This window comes from Trichosurus vulpecula, chromosome 3 (genome assembly GCF_011100635.1).
Source record: "Trichosurus vulpecula isolate mTriVul1 chromosome 3, mTriVul1.pri, whole genome shotgun sequence".
Lineage (NCBI taxonomy): Eukaryota > Metazoa > Chordata > Mammalia > Diprotodontia > Phalangeridae > Trichosurus > Trichosurus vulpecula.
The window spans coordinates 266812854-266836370 of record NC_050575.1 but is presented as its reverse complement, the minus strand read 5'-3'; the positions used below and the strand labels follow the sequence as shown (position 1 = coordinate 266836370).

At 36.3% G+C, this 23517-nt stretch overlaps 1 protein-coding gene across 1 annotated transcript in view; it reads right to left on the bottom strand.

Annotated features, from left to right (window-relative positions):
• Positions 1–3218: 3218 nt before the first annotated feature.
• LOC118843989 (SLX4 interacting protein) overlaps positions 3219–23517 on the bottom strand; it is a 229372-nt gene continuing 209073 nt past the window's right edge. Inside the window, 3 exon segments of the mRNA XM_036751801.1 lie at positions 3219–4249; positions 4624–4661; positions 8937–9025. Of these exon segments, the coding sequence (XP_036607696.1) occupies positions 4243–4249; positions 4624–4661; positions 8937–9025 (134 nt within the window). The 3' untranslated portion in view covers positions 3219–4242.

Here is a 23517-nt window from a genome sequence, read left to right as displayed (position 1 = left end):
AAACATACAGTCAGAAGAAGAAAACAAAGTCAAAGAGCCTACATCAAAAGTCTCCAAGAAAAACATGAACTGGTCTCAGGCCATGGAAGAGCTCAAAAAAGAATTTGGAAAAGCAAGTTAGAGAAGTAGAGGAAAAATTGAGAAGAGAAATGAGAATGATGCAAGAAAACAATGAAAAACAAGTCAATGGCTTGCTAAAGGAGACCCCAAAAATACTGAAAAATATACTGAAGAAAACAACACCTTAAAAAATAGACTAACTCAAGTGTCAAACGAGATCCAAAAGGCCAATGAGAAGAATGCCTTGAAAGGCAGAATTAGTCAAAAGGAAAAGGAGGTCCAAAAGACCACTGAAGAAAATACTACCTTAAAAATTAGATTGGAGCAAGTGGAAGCTAGTAACTTTATGAGAAATCAAGATATTATAAAACAGAACCAAAGGAATGAAAAAGTGGAAGACAATGTGAAATATCTCATTGGAAAAACCACTGACCTGGCAAATTGATCCAGGAGAGATAATTTAAAGATGACTGGACTACCTGAAAGCCATGATCAAAAAAAGAGCCTACATATCATCTTTCAAGAAATTATCAAGGAGAACTGCCCTGATATTCTAGAGCCAGAGAGTAAAATAGAAATTGAAAGAATCCACAGATCGCCTCCTCAAATAGATCCCAAAAAGAAAACTCCTAGGAATATTGTTGCCAAATTCCAGAGCTCCCAGATCAAGGAGAAAATACTGCAAGCAGCCAGAAAGAAACAATTTGAGTATTATGGAAACACAATCAGGATAACAGAAGATCTAGCAGCTTCTACATTAAGGGATCAAAGGGCTTGGAATGCAATATTCCACAGTGTCAATGGAGCTAGGATTAAAACCAAGAATCAACTACCCATCAAAACTGAGTATCATGCTCCAAGGCAAAATATGGACTTCCAATAAAATACAGGACTTTCAAGCTTTCTCAGTGAAAAGACCAGGGCTGAACAGAAAATCTGACTTTCAAACAGAAGAATCAAGAGAAGCATGAAAAGGTAAATAAGAAAAAGAAATCACAAGGGATTTACTAAAGTTGAACTGTTTTGTTTACATTCCTACATGGAAAGATGATGTGTATGATTCATGAGACCTCCGCATTAGGGTAGATGAAGGGAATATATATCTATATATCTATATTTATGTATATAGACAGAGAGCACAGGGTGAGTTGAATATGAAGGGATGATATCTAAAAAAATAAAATCAAATTAAGGGATGAGAGAGGAATATATTGAGAGAGGGAGAAAGGGAGAGATAGAATGCAGTAAATTATCTCACATAAAAGTGGCAAGAAAAAGCAGTTCTGTTGGGAGGGAAGAGGGGGCAAGCGAGTCCGAATGAGTGAATCTTGCTCTCATTGGATTTGACCTAACATACACACTCAATTGGGTATCTTACCCCACAAGAAAGAAGGAGGAAGGAGATAAAAAAGGGGGAATGATAGAAGGGAGGGCAGATAGGAGGAGGAAGTAATCAAAAGCAAACACCTTCAAAAAGGGACAGGGTCAAGGGAGAAAATTGGATAAAGGGGGATAGGATAGGAAGGAGAAAATATAGTTAGCCTTCCGCAACATGAGTAATGTGGAAGGGTTTTGCATAATGATACACATGTGGCCTATGTTGAATTGCTTGCCTTCTTAGGGAGGGTGGGTGCGGAGGGAAGAGGGGAGAGAATTTGGAACTCAAAGTTTTAAAAGCAGATGTTCAAAAAAAAAGTTTTTGCATGCAACTAGGAAGATATATAGGCAATGGGACATAAAAATCTATCTTGCCCTACAAGAAAGTAAGGGAAAAAGGGGATGGGGGGGAGTGGGGTGACAGAAGAGAGGGTTGACTGGGGAGCAGAGCAATCAGAATATATGCCATTTGGGAGTGGGGGGGAGGGTAGAAATGGAGAGAAAATTTGTAATTCACATTCTTGTGAAAATTAATACAGAAAACTAAAAATATTAAATAAATAAATACTGATTTAAAAAGAACAACAAAAATATTCTGTCAGGACATACAGAACAGGGGCAGTAAGAGTTCTTCTGCCTACATAAACTGAGGGCATTTCTAAAGGTCTCCACCCTACCTGGTCATTCCCCTACTCTATCTGGTTGTTCAGAGCACCCTACTCTTGCTGTTCAGGGGGTAGTTCACATGAATCCCTCTGGGGAAGAGTTGAGATTCCCCTAATGTTCATCTAAGTGGTACACTGGAAAGAGCAGCTGAGTCCAGAGTCAAGAAGTGCTGAGTTCAAATCCCATGTGAGACACTTAGTAGGTATGTGTCCCTGGACAAATCATTTAACCTCTGACTCAACTGCTCTTCTGTAAAATTGTGATAATAATAGTATCTACCTTTCAGGGCTGTTGTGAAGGTCAAATAAGACAATATTTGTAAATAGTTTTACTGATGTTAAGGAAATCTATTGTTATTACTATTAGGCTGTTCTAACTACAGGACTTCTGGAGGACTAGAGGCTATATACTTGAGGAACTGTGATTTTGAAAGGGGGTAGGGAGCCAAATGTACAAAGATCTGTTAGATACTTGGTAGCTAGGTTAGTTGGTTGGACCCTCAATGGCAGATTGGACTGGTAGCCAAGTTGGACCCTGGGGGGTACCCTAGTTTCCAGTGGTAGTTTTTTTGAGAAAACTTTGAGGAAACACCCTTGGTTTGGGTGATGGTTGGTAGAGGACCTCCTGGCTGCATCTCAGTTGTGGTAGCTAATAAGTGGGAGAGTATTTGTGAGCATGGCTATTATAAGTCCGTATAAGAACTTACAATAGCTTCTATGTTGGTTATTGTGGGTTAGTGGAAGCTCTTGTAGTTGCTTAAATTATCTCATGTAGTCAATATTAAACAAAATGAGGTGCTGGATGGGATAAAATATACTTCCCTCCTAGTGATAAGAGATGAAGGAGGCTGGAGTACTTCACTATACAAACTTCCCTCATAAAAAACAGTATGGTCAACGAAAGGTGCTGTATGTGGTAGGCACTGTGCTAAGCACTTTACAAATGTTTTGTTTAATTCTCACAATAACCCTAGGAGGTAGTCCCTATTATGACCCCCATTTTACAGCTGAAGAAACCGAGGCAGGCAGAGGTTAAGTGACTTGTCCAGGGTCATAGAGCTAGTAAAGATTTGAGGCCAGCTTTGAATTGAGGTCTCCCTAATTCTAGGCCCAGTGCTCTATCTATTGTAGTAGAAACTGTAGACTAAATAATACTGGACTAGTCTAATAAATGTGCCTAACTTAATACCAAACAACAATGTTGGTACTGTACCTGAGGTTTCAAACACAGACAGAGCATTTGATGGTTATTTATAAAAACCAAACAAGGAAAGAATAACAACAAAAAAGTATATAAAGTCCTGAAAGCATATCAGCTAAAACACAAGCAAAATGGCCATGTTTTTATACTTTTAACAGAAAATAGTCAAGAACATATGTGTGTGAGAAAGAGATCATGTCCAAGTATAACTGATAGTAATACCGTTTTCATTGAAGTTCCTCATGGTATCAGAAAACTAAACTGGGCACCTTGTTTTAGGAAAGACATTAAAAAGAGGGATGGTGTCCAGGATAGGTCAAACAGGATGGGAAGGGGCCTTTATGAGGCTGACTGAGAGAATTAGGTATATTTAGTCATAAGAAGAGAAGCCATGTCTCCAGGGAGACACAATAGCTGCCTTCAATTGAAGCGCTGTCACATGGAGGGTGATTAGGTGTGTCCTATTTGGCTCCAGAAAGCAGAACCAGCAGCTGTAGGTGGAAGCTGTTAAGAAGCCAGTTTGGGCTGGATGTAAGGATCAACTTCCTGACAATGAAATCATCCAAAAGTAAAATGGGCTGCCTAGAGAGCCTGTGGTTTTCCCTTCCTTGGAGGCTGGATGACCATTTGCTGGGTGTGTTACAACGTGGATTCCTTCTGAGTGTAGGTGGTTCTAGATGGCCCTGCAGTCCCTTCCAACTCTCAAATTCTGTCATTCTGGTATACAGTTTGATGAGTAAAATGCAACTAGTTTGAACCAGATATCCAAGGTTTTAACTTATGTGTAGACTTGGTTTTCAAGACGACTTGTCCGGAGATGTCCCAGTCATCCTTCTCCTTCGATGATATTAAAAAAAAGGATTCGGCAGAAGCAGTAAGTCTTCAGCACCATAGAGATGTGTGATAAATTTGCAAAACTCTGACAGCTATTTTCACATCTCAACTCCTAAGCACAAAAGGAATGAAAACAAACATCCTTGAAATACAAATCCATTCACAGGTAACAACTGCACAAATTACTCTTTTAGTGTATGATTTCCTTCTGCAGGGACTACAGACGATACTGACTTAAGCCTAAAATCAAGAACTTAGGGTCATGGCTTCTAAGCGTTTTGGAACTTCGGGTTAGAATCTCCACTAAAGTCCTACTTGGACGCCTCATGAAGGTGTTCCTGGGATCTTGAAGGTTTACATCAGAGGAGTATGAGGCCTAGCAGGTTATGCCTTGTTGGGACGGGTTTTGCATGTCCGTTCTATAAGGATCAGATCATTATTAACATATAAATCTTTGTTGATAGCTCTTGTTTTTCTGTGACTTACATTTTCCACTGCATGCCTTCTTTCCAGACAGCCATCCCCTATGATAGAGAAGATAAAAAAGGAAAAACTAACCAATATATCAAAAAAGTCAACCTATCCATATCTCCTATACAGGCAAAGAAGGAGGGAGGTGCCTTCTCATAGCTTTTCTTTGGGGCCAAGCTTGGTCACTATAATTACACAGTAGTCAGTTTTGATGAACACCTGTTTCCAATTTTTTGCTATTGCAAAAAGTATATGAGCATCAGCTTGTACAAGTACTGATAAAATGATTGTCAAAAGTTGACTGCTTAATTTTAGTGACAGAAACTCATGAAAAAGGGACAGGGCTTGATCCCTGTCAGTGGAGAGAGTATCTATATAGATGAAATCATGGATCTCTCAAGACATCAGAATGTAGGAAGAATGATCATAATACTTCTACATTTAAACACACATACACACAACGACAATGGATTCTCTAGAGGTTCTATCTGAATTAAAACCGTTCTGGGCCTCTGGTACCATTTAGTATACTGTGGTGCAAACTGTAGACTAAATAACAGTCTAGAGGAGTACACTGATAAATGTGCCTAACTTAATACCAAACAACAACGTTGGTACTGTACCTGAGGTTTCAAACATACAGGCAGGGCCTTTCAAGGAAAGAATAACAATGAAGTAGTATATAAACTCCTGAAAGCATACCCGCTAAAACACAATCAAAATGTCAGAGGTTCAAGTTTTTACACTTTTGACAGAAAATAAAAGGTAATACATTGGTGTGAGAAAGAGATGAAATCATGTCCAAGTCTAACTGAAAGTAATACAAGTTTCATTTAAGTTCCTCATGGTATTAGAAAACTAAAACATACTGAAAGAAAAACTAAAGGCATTATGAAACGATTCCCTATGTAATGTACTGTGTCAAAATCTGAGACTGAAAGGGTTTGGGGATTTCTTATGAGAAACTCTAGTAAGAAAAACAGAGTGAGTCATTTCATCATAATGTCACATTCCCACATCTATCGTTTCTGGCCTCTTGGTTGAGTGCTACTGCCACACGAAGCACCTTCACTGCATCACTCTCACTGAGTGGACCAGGGGAATGGATGCAGTGGGATAACTGGACTTGACTGTCACAGCCACGGTGGAAGGAGGTGATGTGAGCTGTCCTTTCCGTGCACACTAAAGAGGAGAAATTGTACTCTCTTTGTCCAGGCTGATCTGGAACAGCGATTCTTTTGTGTCTCTGTCTTTAGGAACTGGGAAGCTAAGTGCAGCTGGTTTTCTTTTCTGTAGGCTGAAAGAAGTCTTTGGCAGAAGTAGTTCTCAATAGATGCTCCCAGATTTTCTGACAAATTGTCAGTCACACACTAAGAATCCTCCTCCCCCTCTACCAAGGAAGGAATAAAGAAAAAAGTGTATGTTATTCAAGTCCCACAGCACCAGTAAATTATACAGGTTGTTTCTCAGGTAACTGCAGCTCTCCCACAGGATTTTTTTTTGTGGCACAGTGAGCTGGGTGAACAGCTAGAGGAAAATAATTGGAATTATATTACCAAAAAGGAACCTCATTGTAGCTACATAGGGAACCAATATCCTATTGCTTACTTTCCTTAGAGTCACTACAGAGGGAAGATGAGATGAATACAGACGCTTTGGAGAAAATTGATGAAAAAGTGATAAAAGTATTCAACATTTTCAAGATGCTCTTTATAGGAATACCATAATCTATTTTTATATTCTCTAGGTCCTGAACTTTCTTGGTTTGGGGTAGTTAATAGAGGAGAAAGATTCTGGCAGAAGGAAATTTTAAAAATCAGAAAGAAGGATTTTTTTTATTGATTCTTGAGAAGCTTAGACAAACAGACTCTCCACAGATCGAATATCAATGAGGATAAAGCACTGAGGCACTTCTGTTGGAAACCTTTGTGTCACTGGTGTGATGGGTAATCTGAAGGGCAGGGTGAATTACATGTCCTCTGTCTTTTGTTACTTCTAGGGACAGTAAGCTTAAGGAAGTGACATTTGGGTAGACTGCTAAGGGGGTGGAAGTTGAAGTGAAAAGGTGGCATACCCAGTTTAATTTGCTGAACAGAATAGAGGTGGTTTCAGAAAGGCCTTAATTATAAGAACAGCTCTATATGTTATAATGTTGGGTCTTACATTCCTAATATGTATGTGTATTTTGGGGGGAGGGTGGTACACATGCCTCTGTTTTAAAAAACTCAGATTTGTAAGATTAAACTAGTGTCCTGAAGAGAACAACTGAAAAGAATTAAAAAGCTTCCTGTTGAAAATGTATCAAATTATTTTATAAGTTAAGATAATTAAATAACAGACTATAAACTCAAGAGCTTTGACTAAAAGAACTACCCCAGTGGTCTAGAACAAAAAAAACCCACTAGAGACCCTAATATTTAGCAATTATTCCAGAGCTTAAGGGATAACAACTATATAAGAAAATATGTCTATATAAACACTGGTACCCTTAAGGGGGATAGTATTTCTTTTGTGCTGAGATAATGTTTAGATTCCCTCAATTATTTAAGATCTTGAATACAAATGTTTCCTATCAGATCAAAGATCTAATTTTTCTTATATCCCTATTGAAAGAAGTAATATTTATGAGAATAACTTCACATCCTTTTAACTACAAAGCCATTTGATCTTCATTTGGTTGGACTCTTACTAGTAACATTTGCAATTTCTAGTGCAAATAATATCACAGCTTTAGCCAGTCTCTAATTTATTAAGATCCTGGGATAACAAGGAATTAAACTGGCTAAACCATCCTGGAATGGCATTTTATTAGATGAGTTTACTTCTGCTTTGCTGAAAGCTGGGAAACAATAAGACAAGATTATACTGGGATTCTCAAAGCATCCTTCTACCTACCTTTGTTATTAACTAAGGGCTTAGAGATTGGGACTGGACCTTTGATTTTGCTGGCATAAGAGCTCTGGGAGGAGGAAACTTCCTCCACTAATGCGGAAGGGAACATTAACTTCCAGAGCAGCACCCATAGAGCACAGAGAGCAGAAGTGATTTGTTCAAGGTCACGTGCACCGTAAATCAGAGATTTGAACTCAGGACTTCCTGGGCTTCAAGATCAGCTTTCTATCTACCATACCAGACTGACTCTCTTTTCTATGCTATATAGTTCTAGGCTTAAATACCTGAATCCATACCTCATTTACTTTCCTTATGCCTTTTAGTCAGAACATGAGGAAGAAATTTCATTTCCAGCAGAGGCTGTGTGTGTATGTGTGTGTGTTATATACATATATGTGATAAAGATTCTAGTAACCTCCAAATTATTTTGGAAACATAATCAAATCAGGCATAATGGCAAAAATACATCTCCTATTTAGCATTTCTGGAATTCAGTTTTCATGTCTGTAAAATGCAAAGTGAGGTAAGAAGGGATGATCTTCAGGGTCCTTGGTAGCTCTAAAATACTATTTATTATCTAGATGTCTTTCTTTAAAACAAAAATAATCAAGTAATAATTCTGTAATTATGAAGAAAATTGTTCTGAGCATAACTACATCTGTGAGAAGCTATTTTCAGGTTTGAGTAGTGGATGCCATAACTTTTTTGTTTTAATTTTCTGAAAGGAGTGTGGGAAAAGATCGTTTAAGTGAAACACATCCTGCGTATCCATTAAACAGTCATTAAAAGATGAAAGCTATGAGTGAAAAGATTCTAAGTGGGTTTTCCTTCATCCTTGTATCTGAATAGCAAAATCCAACCAAAGAGAAACATTGCACAGTCTTTGAGCAGGATTCTCAATACTTAACCATGAGAAGAGAAAGGAAAAAAAAAACCCTATCAGTTATGAAACAATCCGCTGGGGAAAAGCAGCAGTTCTCATGAAACTGTTAATGATTCAGCATGGAATAAAACTCAAAAGCCACTGACCCCAGTGAAAAATTCCAGCGGAAACATATGGATTTTTATTCACTTTATTAAACTACTGAGGAATTTTAAAGTTATTATAGGTGTATCACAGCTTTCAGTGTTCTGCCTCTGTTAGCTGCTGTCTCTTTCACATAAAGGTGATATACATGTATAATTTTATTGGATTGGGAAAGATTAAATAAATATAAAAAAGAACCTTTAAAGAAAGAAAATCATCAGCAGTGCTAAATATCAAGCATTTTTTTTCTCTTCTACATAACATGTGCTGAATATTTAAACAACTAAGTTCTCCATAAAAAACATTTTTCAATCCATTTGGCAGTTACTCAGAACTATTCCAACCTCTCCCCTCTTGCCCATATTGTCTCCGCCCCCTACCCCCCCACTCCAAACAGTTTCATACTTACCAGTGCTTCATTTTGACTTGCCAAAAGATGGTGAGTTTATTCAAGATGATTTACATATACCACAAATTGATCTGGGAATACATGTAGTTCTGTGCATGATGAAGAAAATAAAGTCACCAAAAGGGACAGAAGTACAACTCTTAAAACAGAAAATACACGTTTTTTTTTCTAGATTATAATAATAAGCATTTCTAAAATGCACTCTTTCTCTTTGCCTCACTTACACCCCTCCCCCTTCCTTTTATCTTTGGCTATCAATAGGGCAGGGCAAACTCAAAGCTCTAGAGGATACACAAGGCTGCAAATTAGTCCACCTGAGCCCCTGGACCAATATATCACATAAACCCCCTAGGCATGTCCTTTGTATGCCTTCTTTCATGTTGATTTTATTTTTTCATTTCTCAGAATCATATTTATAGGGCATGATCATTGATTATTAAATCAGGAGTAGGAACGAACAACAGATGGGGGAATGTTTTACTAAATCTGAAAACAGGAATAGTCAGAATTGTTACTAGTTTACATAGCATCTCTGTCTCTCAATATATTAGCATATTAGCTCTTGAATGTTTTCTCACTTCCTAATTTGAGTCAGACTATAAACATGAAAGATTGTTAAGAGAGATTATGAATTTGTTGGAGATTTTAAAGCGAAAGAAGACTTGACTCTATTACTCTATTACTCCAACAATTTACTATGAAAGCTTCTTAGAATTAGACTGTTCATTTGCAGAGAGGATTAAATTACTGAAAAGTGTATTACTAAGAAAACCAAACGGAAAACTATCAATGAAAAGCTCTTCTTTGTATTATGTAGATTTAAAATTGGATAACAGCTTCAAGAGTACCCACAGTCGACAATTTTACCTAAATTAATTTACTTATTCAGTGGCATACCAATCAAACTACCAAAAATTATTTTACAGAGCTGGATAAAATAATAATAAAATTAATCTGGAAGAACAAGAGGTCCAGAATATCAAGGGAATTAATGAAAAGAAATGCTAAGGAAGGTGGCCTAGCCATACCAGATATTAAACTATATTACAAAGCAGCAGTCATCAAAACTACTTGGTACTGGCTAAGATATAGAGTGGTGGATCAGTGGAATAGATTAAGTACACAAGACACTGTAGTCAATGACTATAGAAATCTAAAGAATTCACTATTTCACAAAAACTGCTGGAAAAACTGGAAAATAGTATGGCAGAAACTGGGCACAGACCAATTATCTTACACTGTATACCAAAATAAAGTCAAAATGGTTCACAATTTAGGTATAAAGGCTGATACTATAAGCAATTTGGGAGAACAAGAATAGTTTCCCTGTCAGATTTACGGAGAAGGAAAGAATTTATGACCAAATAAGAGATAGAGAGTGTTAAGATATGCAGAATGGATAATTTTGAGTAAGTCAAATTGAAAAGTTTCTGTACAAACAAAGCCAATGCAACTAAGATTAGGAGGGAAGCAGAAAACTGGGAAAGAATTTTTACAACCAGTGTCTCTGATGAAGGCCTCATCTCTAAAATATACAGGGAACTGAGCCAAATTTACAGGAATACAAATCATTCCCCAATTGAGAAATGGTCAAAGGATATGAACAGGCAGTTTTCAGAGGAAGAAATTAAAGATATCTATAGGCATATGAAAAAATGCTCTAGATCACTATTGATTAGAGAAATGCAAATCAAAACAACTCTAGGTACCACATCTCTCCTGTCAGATTGGCCAACATGACAAAACAGGAAAATGATAAATGCTGGAGAGGATGTGGGAAAATTGGAACACTGTTACATTGTTGGTGGAGTTGTGAACTGATCCACACATTCCAGAGGGCAGTTTGGAACTATGCCCAAAGGGCTATAAAGATGTGCATACCCTTTGACTCAGCAATACCACTTCTAGGGCTGTATTCCAAAGAGATCACATAAGTGGGAAAAGGACCTGTATGTACAAAAATATTTATAGCAGCTCTTTTTGTGGTGGCAAAGCATTGGAAATCAAGAGGATGCCCATCAATTGGGGAATGGCTAAACAAGTTGTGGTATATGAATGTAACAGAATACTACAAGAATGCTGTAAGAAATGGGGAGCAGACAGACTTCATAACCACCTGGGAAGACCTACTTGATCTGATGCTGAGAGAGGGGAGCAGAACCAGGAGAACATTCTACATGATTACAGACACTTAACATCTGAGACGACTAACTTTGACAGACTTGGCTCTTCTCAGCAATGCAAGGTTCAAAGACAGCTCCAAAAGACTGATGATGGAAAAAGCTATCCACATCCAGAGAAAGAATTACGGAGTCTGAATGCTGATTGAAGCAGACTATTTGCTCTTCTTTTTTCTTTTCTTTTTTCCTCTTTTTTGGTTTTGTTTCTTCTTTCTCATGGTTCATTCCATTGGTTATAATTCTTCTTTACAACTTGACTATTGTATAAATAAGTTTAATGCCAAGGTATATGTAGAACCTACATTGGATTACATGCCTGTTGGCAGGGAGGGGAGAAGAAAGGGAGGCTGAGAAAATTTGGAACTCAAAAATTTGGGGAACTGAGTGTTGTAAACTAAAAATAAAAAATAAATTAAAAAATAAAAGAGTACTCACAGTTTATGAAATAATAACTATAATACTGAGGCTAATCACTAACGTGTTAATTATCCTGGGATTGAACTGATCTAACAAATTAAAACAGATCTAACAAGATATACCACAAGGCTATTTTAAAGTACTACAAAAAGTTGAATGAAGTGATTCAGTATAGGGAACTTCCTCTATAGAAATTCCCTAAATTGGTCTGCACCTCAGTGTCAGAGTTGCCTGGGGTACCAGCACCAAGAGGGTTAAAGTCACTTCCTCATGTTTTGTTAGAGACAGGACTTAAGGCCAGGTTTTCTTAACTCCAAGGCCAATTCTGTTATTTTTCTTCAGTGCATAAAAAAAAACGTTTACAAATTCATGTAAAGTACTTTATGTTTGATAGTAATACGGAAATTAAGATAACATGAATTTTCTCACTAGGGTACAAATATGAAGCAATTTACAAATCACAGATGGCCTTTTATGGGGAGCATTACTGACCCTATGATTTCACTGGCATCAGAAACCCCCAGTGAGGAAACTCCCTTTACCAAAGGAAGTTGGTGCCTACTCTTCAACTTACAATTTTAGAGAGTTGCCTGGGATACAAAGATGTTAAGTGACTTGTCCAGGTTCTAGTATATGTCCAAGGCAGAACAGGAATCTAGGTTTTCCTGACTCCAAAATGGAAATTCAATTTACTATACCACTCTGTCAATAGGATTCTACAACTGTTAAGTTTTGAGGTTTGCAAATGAAGTGAGAGGGTAAATGGATTCTGAAAACTACTACTGTCTTAGAGGCTATTTATTTCAATTATTCTCTTTGAATTGGAGTATCTTGAGAATAGTGCTGCAAACAGTGATGAAGATAGGTGGAGGGAATTCACTCCTTAAAACTGTCTGTGGTTTTGCAACCTGCATGGAACTATAATTCCACTGGTTATATGGACTACAAAAGTACTACTAATTTTGACAATTATCTAGGTGAATGTTGTAAGCCATTCTCAATCTTCATCAATAAATCAGTTTACCTCAGACAGACCCATAAATTTTGTAATACATTTTTAATCAAATTGTTTATATAAATAGGGGCCTTGTAAAAAATAGGGGTCCTGCACACCATAGACATAGGCCTGAATAAGACTGAAGAGGAAGCATCAACAGGGCTTGGTAACTGATAGAATATAAACAGTGAAAGAAGAGGAAATGTAAAATTAATTCTGAGAAGAAGCAGATGCTGAGGAAAAGATAAACTCAGGTTTGTACATGCTGGGTTTGAAGTATAGGTCTATCTATAATAGAGATATCCTGTACAGAGTGGGAGATGTGAGTCTGGAGCTTTTAAAAAAATATATAAATTTGTGGGTCATCTGAATAGAGGTTATAATTGAAGTTGTGGGAATAAGACAAACAAGGAAAATGATGTAGGAAAAGAAAGATGAGAAGAATTTTGGAAAATATGACATTCAGAGGTAAGGAAGAGGATGGAGAATCATGAAAGGATATAGAAAGAGTGGTTAAAGCTCATTATCAACCACAAGTTCCATTTCCATGATCAGAATGTCCTCATTCCACCTCTCCCTATGAACTATTCCTCTCTAACTTCATCTTTTCCTTCACCATGACCTCCGACTTTCCCACCCTTTAGTATTTTCTCAGGCTATCATCCCTGTTCTGTAGCCAGTTCAACTCAAAACTGTTCTCCATTCTTGAATCCCTTACTTTCTCGTCCTATCGCCAAACTGCCAATATGGATTAGTCCCACCATCCCCTCCTTTTGCTCTTACGCACATGTTGTTGAATGCAGACTGGGTCTACTACAATTCATGGCATCTAATTTCAATTGGACTTTCACTGCAGCAAAGCAACCCTTTTCTTCCTCCCTAACTGATACTTTATCTTACTTACCCCACAGGCCATTTTAAATCTTGTCTTTTCTCCTTAAGCCTTTCACACCACCCCTCCCTTCCCCTTCTCAGTTTCACACTTTGCCTTATACTTTATCAAGGAAATCCAGGTTATTTGCTGTGAGTGCCTACTTCTTTTCAACTGATAACCTGATTATCTCCCACTATATTCTCCTTTACTCCAGCTGCTGATAATGAAGCTACCCTTTTTCCTTTCCAAGGTCAACTTTTCATATCTTGTCCTTTTCTCTAGCACATTCTCCCTGCTATCATCCCCCCTTTCTAATCTTCAGTATCTCACTATATACTGGTTCCCTTTCTGCTTTTTAAAAATGCTTATTTAGAAAAGATTCCTCGTTAGATCCTACTATCTATTCTAGCTATTGTTATCTATCTCTCTTCCTTTTCTCAGCCAAACCTTGAACAAATCATCTTCAGGGGTGGGGAACCGGTGTCCTCGAGGCCACATGTGGTCCTCTAGGTCCTCAAGTGCACCCTTCGACTGAATCCAAACTTCAGAGAACAAAGCCCCTTAATAAAAGGACTTATTCTGTAAAACCTGGATTCAGTCAAAAGGCTGAGTCTGGACCTAGAAGGCCACATGTGGTCTTGAGGCTGCAGTTTTCCCACCCCTGAATTCTACATTATCTCCATTTTTCTTGTTTTTTTTTTTTTTTTCTAATCCCTCTACAAATTGGTTTCCCATCTTATCTTTCAAGTGAAACTACACTCTTCCAAGTTACCAGTATTCTCTTAATTGCTAAATGTAACAGCCTTTTCTCAGTCTACATCCTTTGACGGATTTAATTCTGTTGGGGAACCCACCCACCCATTTTGTCTTTCCCCTAGCACTTAGCACTGTGCTTTACATATAATACTTAGTAAATGTTTATAGAGTTGAATTGGATTAAATTCTCCAGTACAACTAAACTTATGTTTGGATATATTTGAAGACTCAGTTGGCTACCATCTGAAATGGCATCCTTAACTATTTTTTTTCCAGAAAGCTTTCCATTTATTTTATGATGCTCTAATATATACAGTAAAAGTACAGACAAGGGTTTCTTTGTGTAGGTGAGAAGCACTCTTAATTCTTATCAACAAAAAGGAATTAGCTGCATAAGTAAAAGCTGTGGAAACCTCAGGGGAAAGGAACTACCATATCCTTGAATTCAAGATAGAAAAGAGGAGGGCTGCACATTGTCTGACACACCATAGAATTGGAGAGAAGAGAATTCAGAGACTTAAGTGAGAAGAAAGGTAGGTTTCTGTGAGTGAAAATTTTATAAGGGAAGCTGACCCAAGAGATAGGAAACTCTTAATAATACAATTCTTAAAATCCAAACAATTATGATAAAGAAGAAAAGGATAAGCTGTATAAAGAGACCAATGTGGAAGCAAAGACAACTCAGTGCCCTGCCTAGATTTTTAAAAACCATTTTAAGAAGCTGGTCTTTTCTGCTTAGCAGTGATCATAGAGTGGCAGAAAAGAGAGCAAAGGATGCTAATGATTATCCTGTTTTTAACCATAAAATCAGCATGAACTTATTGTTGGTAAGAGCATTGTCCAGTGACCAACAAATGAGCATACCACTGGAAAGAAGAAATCATACAAATTCCAATATTCTTGCTATAAATGAAACAACAAAAACATTAATAATAATAACTACCATTTATATAGCACCTACTATGTGCTAGGCGCTGTGCTTTACAAATATCTCATATGTTCCTCACAACAACCCTGGGAGGCAGATGCTATTATTATCCCTATTTTACAGTTGAGGAAACTGGGGTTAAGTGACTTGCCCAAGGTCACACAACAAGTAAATGTAAGGCAAATAAAGAAGTCAACAGAGTTCATTACTATGTGCTCAAAAACGATGACAGGAAACATCACTTCAAGTGATATTTGGCAATCTTTTATTGAAGTATTGCATTTGCAAAAAGATTTCCATGAAAATAAATGTCCCTAATGCACCCACATTCATTACAGTGGATGAAGAGATGGAGCAGTTCCACAAAGAAGTCAATAGGACCATGCAAATCAAATCAATGTATACTTTGATCCTGGATGACTCTAATGTACAGGTAAGCATAGGGAATCAGGAAAAATATTTTGCAAAATGTTCAGAAGTAAGACAGGAAAGAGGCTTGTAGAAAACAGAAGTCTGTTATCTGTACATGAGTTCTTACCCCTTTTTAATTTCAATTTTCTTTTTTATTAAGTGTTTTAAAAACATCAACATGAAAAAAGTGCTAGATAAAGAATTGAAAAAGATTTATATGAAACTGAATTTGCATAAAGTTACAATTTGTATATGTGTAAGTAGTAATCAACTGCCTTGCTTATCTGTGTCCCATTTTTTTTAAAGAAAGGATATCAATTTGTCCAAATCAATGGCAAAACAGAAATCAGAGCAAGTGTACATAAAAGAATGGCTACCAGAGAGTACAGAATGAAGAAGCTCTACCACTGGGAATGCTCAGCTGAACCAAGAGAGGGTCCTAGAACTTCCTCCTGTTCTCTTCTGTATAATTTTAAGGTTCTAATGATCTGTTTTTCTTTCTTTTCTTTTCAGTATCATCACTAATAGATTAAGACCTTTATTGGCAGTTTTTTTACAGTTAGATCTATTTCCCTTTCTGGGACCAGTTTATTTGAGATCTCTATCTAGTCTTCTGATAGTGTGGGTATTAGAGTTTTGAAGGTATTCCTCTACTCCTTCTGTATTCTCAGTTTTGTATGTATTTTTTTATTTCTTCTGGTTCTGTTGTGATTTCACCTTGCTCAGTTGCTATTTTATTGATTTTTTTGCCCTCTCTTTTTTGATTTGATTAGCTAAAGTTTTTATCAATTTTATTAGTCTTTTTGAAAAAACACACCAGCTTTTAGTTTTATTCATCATTTCTAAGTTTTTTTCCTATTTGTCTATTTATCCCTTAATTGTTTATATTTTCTTTTTGACTTTGTTGGCTTTCTGGTTTTTAAAAATGCATATTCTCTTCAATCCTCTTTTTTTGTTAATGTATGTTTGTTGGTATATGATTTCCCCTCTGAAGATTGCTTTAGCTGTATCATGGAAATCGTGGTATGTTTTTTAATATCATTTTTTTCACAAAATTATTAGCTTTTTCTATGATTGGTTCTTTAATTAACTCATTATTTAGTATTTTGTTGTTAAGAATCCATTTGGGTCTGTGTCTTTTGTTTGTTTTTATTTTATTTTTTATTACATTATAGTCTATAAAAGATACATTATTTATTTCTGCCTTTTTACATTTGTTTGCAATATCTCTGCACCCTAATTGTCAATTTTTGTAAAAGTTCTGTGTGATATTAAGAAATATATATATTCTTTTGTAGTCCCTCTTAGATGATGTCACAAGTTTTTGCTTTAGTTTCTCCAGCAATTTATTCAGTTCCATATTTTCCCTTTGTTTATCTTTCTATTATACTTTTCCAAAAGTCTCTTGTTACTATTGTCTTACTTTCTATGTGAACAGTGAATGTTTCCTTTATGAATTGGGATGCTAGGGCACTGGGAAAATATGTTTATTGTTGATAATAGTTTGCTGTCTAAAGTTACTTTCAAAATAAGGTAGTTTCTCTTTTTAATCTCCTTTTATTTCCTGAATGTTTGCTTTTGCTTTGTAAAATAGCATGATTACAACTCCTGATGTTTTAGATTCACTTAATACATAGTATATGTCTATTTTTCCATGTCCTTAGTTTTCGTGTGTATGTGTACGCATATGTCTTTGTTTTTTAAATGTGTTTCTTGTAAATAACAGATTGCAGCCAATCTGTTACTCTTTTTCATTTCATTGGATTGTTTAATCCATTCACTTTTTAAATTATGATTTAGGTTTATATTTTCCTCCACTTGTCTCTAATATTTTTTCCAAGTTATAATCCTATCCCCATTCCCCCTTCCAAACACAGTACTAGGTCTCTTCAGCTGTTTTTAGCTTAATCTTCCTTAAGGTGGCCCAGTTTCTGCTGGCTCTCTTCCCCTCACCCTCAGTCCATCTTCCCATTTGTAATCCTTTCCCTCTTGGAATTTTGCTTATCAGTTCCTTTTTCTTTCCTGCTTTTATTTGGCTATTTAATTCTTCCCCTCTTTTTAAAACTTCTGGACAAGCAGATTCTTCCTTGCCTCCTCTTCAACTGGTCCTGTTTATTAGTTTGTTTTTTTTTTTGCATCACCATCACTTTCCAGAGAGGATTTCTCTCACTCATTTCTTTTTCCATTCTCTTTCTTTTTGGACTCTCATTCTCTGGTTTATGGTCCCTGGCATTATCTAGTCCCTCTCTATTTTCAGTATTACTCATGGAATAAAAGCTTCCAAGGTATCCACTTTGGGATCTCCCCTCTATGCAGTTTCTGCCACTTCCTTGTAGATCTTGTCCAATGGATTCCCCTTTTCCTCACTCCCAGAATAATGCCAATTCCTGAAGGTGAAAAGAGGATACTGCCCCATGGTAGGACCCTTTCTACTTCCATGTTAGTGATTACGCAGACCACCAATGATCTATGCCTCTCCCTGGATAGCTTCATTCCTCATTTGCCTCAAAATTTCTTCTCTGGGTCCATGCCTTCTCCCAGGTTCCAGCTGCTTCCGGGAGTTCCAACTCCTCCACCCTCAAGGTAGGACAGGTGGTCTTTTCAAGCACAAATCCCCCCAGCAGAACCCAGCACAAGTTACCCTTATCCCTTCCCACATCTCTCTTCATCCTTAGGAGCAACCCCTCCTACTACCAAAAGGAGGTCTCCTTCTTTTTTCTCCCCTTTTCATACCTTCTCTCTTTCTCTTCAGCTATTTCTCTACAGGCTCTTCTCTTTCTTAGAGACCACAGGAGTCACCTTTCTCTCACTGTTAGCCTTCGCTTTGACCTGGGCACATCATATACTCTCCTCACCCTTTATACCCTCTTCAATTTTGTAATGTAGTCCCTCCCACCCCAATTATACACCTGTAGGTAGGGTGTTGAAAGTTCTGTCTATATAATGCCTCAGGCCTGCCTCTCCACTGTAACCTCCACTCTTCCTACTCCTGTCTCCTTGTTTACTTTTAGAAAGAAGTGTCTCTCTGGTCTTTCTGCCCTCCCTCTGTTGTTGCTATCCCTGGCTGCTGCATTCATTCACCCCTCCCCCATTTCTGTTGTTTGGGGAGTTCAAAAAGCAATTGTTCTCTTCAGGTCTGTTTTCTTTCTAAGAATGTTTCAAGTGACTCTTTATTGTTGAATGTTTACATTTTTTCATTTATGGTTAAGCTTAGCTTAGGTAGTTTACCCTAGACTGCATCCTGAGCTCCACTGCCCTTTGGAACATATTATTACACTCTCTCCTGCATTTTATGGTGGGTGAGGAAAAGTCTTGTGCTCTTCAAATTTCCTTTTCTTTGCATTTGAAGATCTTTCTCTTGGTCACTTGAAGAAATTGTTTCTGAACTGGATTACCGAATTTGACTACTACGTGTCTTGGAGTTTGCAATTTTGGGCTTTTTTTTTTCTTTCTGAAAGTGATATATGGATCCTTTCAATTGGCATTACATTTTCTGTATTCAGAAGATCTGGGCAGATTCCTTATATTATTTCTTGCATTATGGTGTTCAAATTTCTTGACTTGTGTTCTTCTGGAGATTTGTAATTTTTAGATAAATCATATAAATCAAGTGACTAAAAATGTCCTTACTCTGTGACTAAGAGATTTCACTAATAGGCACATAGGCCAAAAGAAATTACTGGTAAGAACAAAGTTCCCATATACATCAAAATAGAGCAGCAAAGAAAGAGCAGCAAAGTAGCAAAGAAAACATATTCATCAACTGGGGAATGGCTAAATATATTGCGGGACATATGAATGGTTTACTCTATTACTCAGAATATTATAAGAATATTATATTAGAATATAATTATATTATAAGAATTATAAGAATATTATAAGAAATGATGAATATGATGAATAAAGAGAAATATAGACAAAGTGGAAGCAGAACAAAAAAACATATGTAATGATTACAACAATGCAAATGGAGAGAAATATTTTTTAAAAATTGAAAGTTGAAAAATTAGAAAGAAAAAGCAGGCTTTGAAAGAAGAAATAAGAGAATATAACCACAAAAGCAGAAGACTGGATTGTCTGAGTGCTTTGCATAGTGCGGGGCACATGGTCAGCACTGAACAAATGCTTGTTTATTGGTTGATTATAATGACACATTGGATTTGATAGAGATGATCTATATACTTGGCCTTAGTTTCTCTTCTAAGCTCCAGACTTGCATCACCAACTTCCTATTAGACATTTCAAACTGGACACTCTCAAATGCAACATGTGTAAAACTGAACCTCATTATCTACCCTCCCCCAAAACCCACCCCTCTCCAGAACTTCCATATTACTAATGAAGGCATCACCATTTTCCTCATTTCTAAGGGTTGCAACTGTGGTTTTTACCTTTGACTCATTCTTCCCCTGCCCATAGTTCTAATTAGTTTCCAATTTTTGTTAATTCTATGTCTAAAACATCTCTCAAATCCATTACCTTCTCCCTAACCACATGACCACTACTCTAGTCCTAACCCCCACATCACTTCTCACTTGGACTAATAAAACAGCCTTTTAAATGGCCTTCACAATTTAAGTCTCTTTCCATTTCATATAGCAGGCAAAATTATTTTTCCTACAGAGTGAGTCTTACAAAATCACTCCCCTATTGGCTCCTCATCACCTCTAGGATGACATGTAAACTCCTCTTTTTAGTATTTACATTCCCTCACAACTTGGCCCTAATTTACCTGTCTAGCCTTATTATATACTACTCCCATTCATGAACTCTACAATGTAGTTATTCTGCTTTTTTACTGTTCCTTAAACATGAGAACCATTTCCTATTCTCTACCTTTTCCCTGGCCTTCCCTCATGCTGGGAATGCACTCTCTCTTCACCTCTTCCTCTTGGGATTTCTAGTTTCTTTCAAGACTTGGTTAAAGTGCCACCTTCTACAATGAAGTCTTTCCTGATTCCTCTCAGCTAATAGCACCTGTTTTCAAAAAAAAAAACCAAATTTTTATCTATTTTTGTGTTGGATCTTCCTCAACAGAATGTAAATTCCTTAAGGGTATGGACCATTTCACATTTATCATGGAATCACTATTGCCTGTTGCCATGCTTGGCATATACTAGGAACATAATACATTTTTGTTCATTATGACAAGTCTACAAAAGACACATGCCCCATTTATTGTGGTAGGTCATTGTACTGATCAGAATTACCAGGTCTTTCAAAATTTATTATCTTTAGAATGTTGCTGTTCCTATGAAGATTATTCTTCTGACTCTGCTTACTTCACACTGCATCAGTTCATACAGATCTTCCCAGAGGTTTGTGAAACCATCCCCTTCATCATTTCTTACAGCACAACAAGTATTCCATCATGATATCTTATTCAGCCATTCTCTAACTGATGAATTCCCTCAGATTATGATTCCCTGATATCACAAAAAGACCTGCAACAAATATTCTTGTATATATGGATCCTCTTCCTCTTTCTCTGATCTCTTTGGGGGTACAGCCCTAATAGTTACTGGGTAAAAATAGATGCCTTTTAATAGCCATTTAATAGTTCCAAATTGCTTTCAGAATGGTTGGACTAGCTCACAGCTCCACCAGCTGTGCCTTCTTGTGTCTGTTTTCCCATATTCCCTCCAATATTTATTTTCCTTTTTTGTGATTTTAGTCAATCTGATGGATATGAGGTAGTCCCTCACAGTTATTTCAGTTGATATTTCTCTACTTATTGGGGATTTAGAGCATTTTTCATATGGCTATTGATAGCTTTGAATTCTTCCTCTGAAAGCTATCATGTGACCATTTATCAACTGAGCAATGGCTCTTATTCTTGTAAGTGTGATTTAACTTACTATATATTTTAGCAATCATATCTTTGTTAGAGAAATTTGCTGCAAATACTCTTCTCAGTTTCCTATTTTCTTCTAATTTTGGCTATATTGGCTTATGTGCATAATCTTTAATTTTATAAAATCAAAACTAACTGTTTTATTGCCCATGAGCTTCTCTATCTCTTGTATGGTCATGAATTCTTCCTCAATCCAAAATCTGACAGATAATTTCTCCCCTGACCACTAATTTGCTTATGCTATTGCTTTTTATGTCTAAATTATGTGCCTATTTTGAGCTCATCTTGGTATATGGTGTAAGATGTATGTCTAGGCCTAATTTCTGTGGACTACTTTCCAGTTTTCACAAGTTTTTGTCAACTAGTGAATTCATGCCCTATAAGTCGGGATCTTTAAGGTTTATGAAACACTAAGTTACTACATACTTTTCCTTGTATATATTGTATATGTAACATGTTCCATTGATCAATATCTCTATGTCTTACCCAGTACCAAACAGTTTTGATGATTATATCTGTGTATAGTTTGAGATCTGGTACTGGCTAGGCCACCTTCCTTACAATTTAAAAAAAAATTCCCTTAATTTGACATTTTGTTCTCCAGATGAATTTTATTATTTTTTCTGGCACTATAAAGTAATTATTTGTAGTCTGACTGATGTGGCATCGAATAAATGAATTTTAGTAGAATTTCACTTTTATTGTAGTGGCTTGGCCTACCTACAAGCAATTAATATTGTGCCCATTATTTAGAACTGTCCTTATTTATGTGAAGTGTTTTATAATTGTGTCATGCGTATGTCTTGGTAGGCAGACTCCTGAGTATTTTATATTATGTATAGCTATTTTCAATGGAATTTCTCTTTCTCTCTCTTCATGCTGGATTTTGTTGGTAATATACAGAAATGCTGATGACTTATATGGATGTATTTTATAACTTGTAAAGATTTGCTGAAGTTGTTAACTGTTTGCATTAGTTTTTAGTTGACTCTCTAGAGTTCTCTAGGTAAACCATCATATCATCTGCAAAAAATGATTTCCTATGCTTATCTTTTAATTTTTCTTGTTTTATTGCTATAGCTAGTATTTCTCATACAATACTGAATAATAATAGTGATAATGTATGTCTCTGCTTCACCTCTGATCTTACTGAGAAGGCTTTAACTTATTCTTATTATAGACAAGGCTAACTCTTGGCTTTAAATAGATGTTACTTTTCATTTTTTAAGAAAAGCTTCATTTATTTCTGTTTTCTAGTGCTTTTTAACAGGAATGAGTGTTGTACTGTCAAAAGCTTTTTTTCTGAACCTATTGAAATAATCAGATGATTTTTTGTTGGTTTTTTGTTAATGTGGTCAGTTATGCCTATAGTTTTCCTAATATTGAACCAGTCCAATATTCCTGATATAAATCCAGTCTCATCATAGTGTATGATCTTTGGGATATATTGCTATAATCTCCTTGCTAATATTTCATTTAAATTTTTTGCATCAATAGTCGTTAGGGAAATAGGTCTATAGATTTCTTTCTCTGTTTTGACTCTCCCCAGTTTAGGTATTAATATCATATTTGTGTCATAAAAGTAGTTTGATAGGACTCCTTTTTACTTTTTTTCCAAACAGTTTGTATAGTACTAGAATTAATTGTCTTTTAAATATTTAGTAGATTTCACTTGTAAATCCATCTGGACCTCAGTATTATTTTACTTTTAGGAAGAGCCCAAGTGTGTCTTGTTCAATTTCTTTTTCTAAGTTAGGTTTAATTAAGTATTCTATTTCCTGTTCTGATAATTTATGAGATTTATATTTTTGTAAATATTCATCCATTTCATTTAGATTGTCAGTTTTACTGGTGTATAGTTGGGTGAAAAATCCTAATATTTGCTTTTATTGATTATTCATTGGTTGTGAATTCACCTTCTTCATTTTTGGCACTGGTAATTTGGCTTTCTTCTTTCCCTTTTAAAATCAAGTTAGCCATTATTATCTTTTTTAATCTCCTAACTTTTATTAGTTTGTTGGTTCTTTTACTTTCAATTTTGTCAACCTCTTTTTTGATTTCCAGGATTCTAATTTTTGGTGTTTATTTGGTTTTTTTAATTTGTTGCTTTTCTAGTTTATTTTTAGTTGCATGCCCAATTCATTGACCTGTTCTTTTACTGATG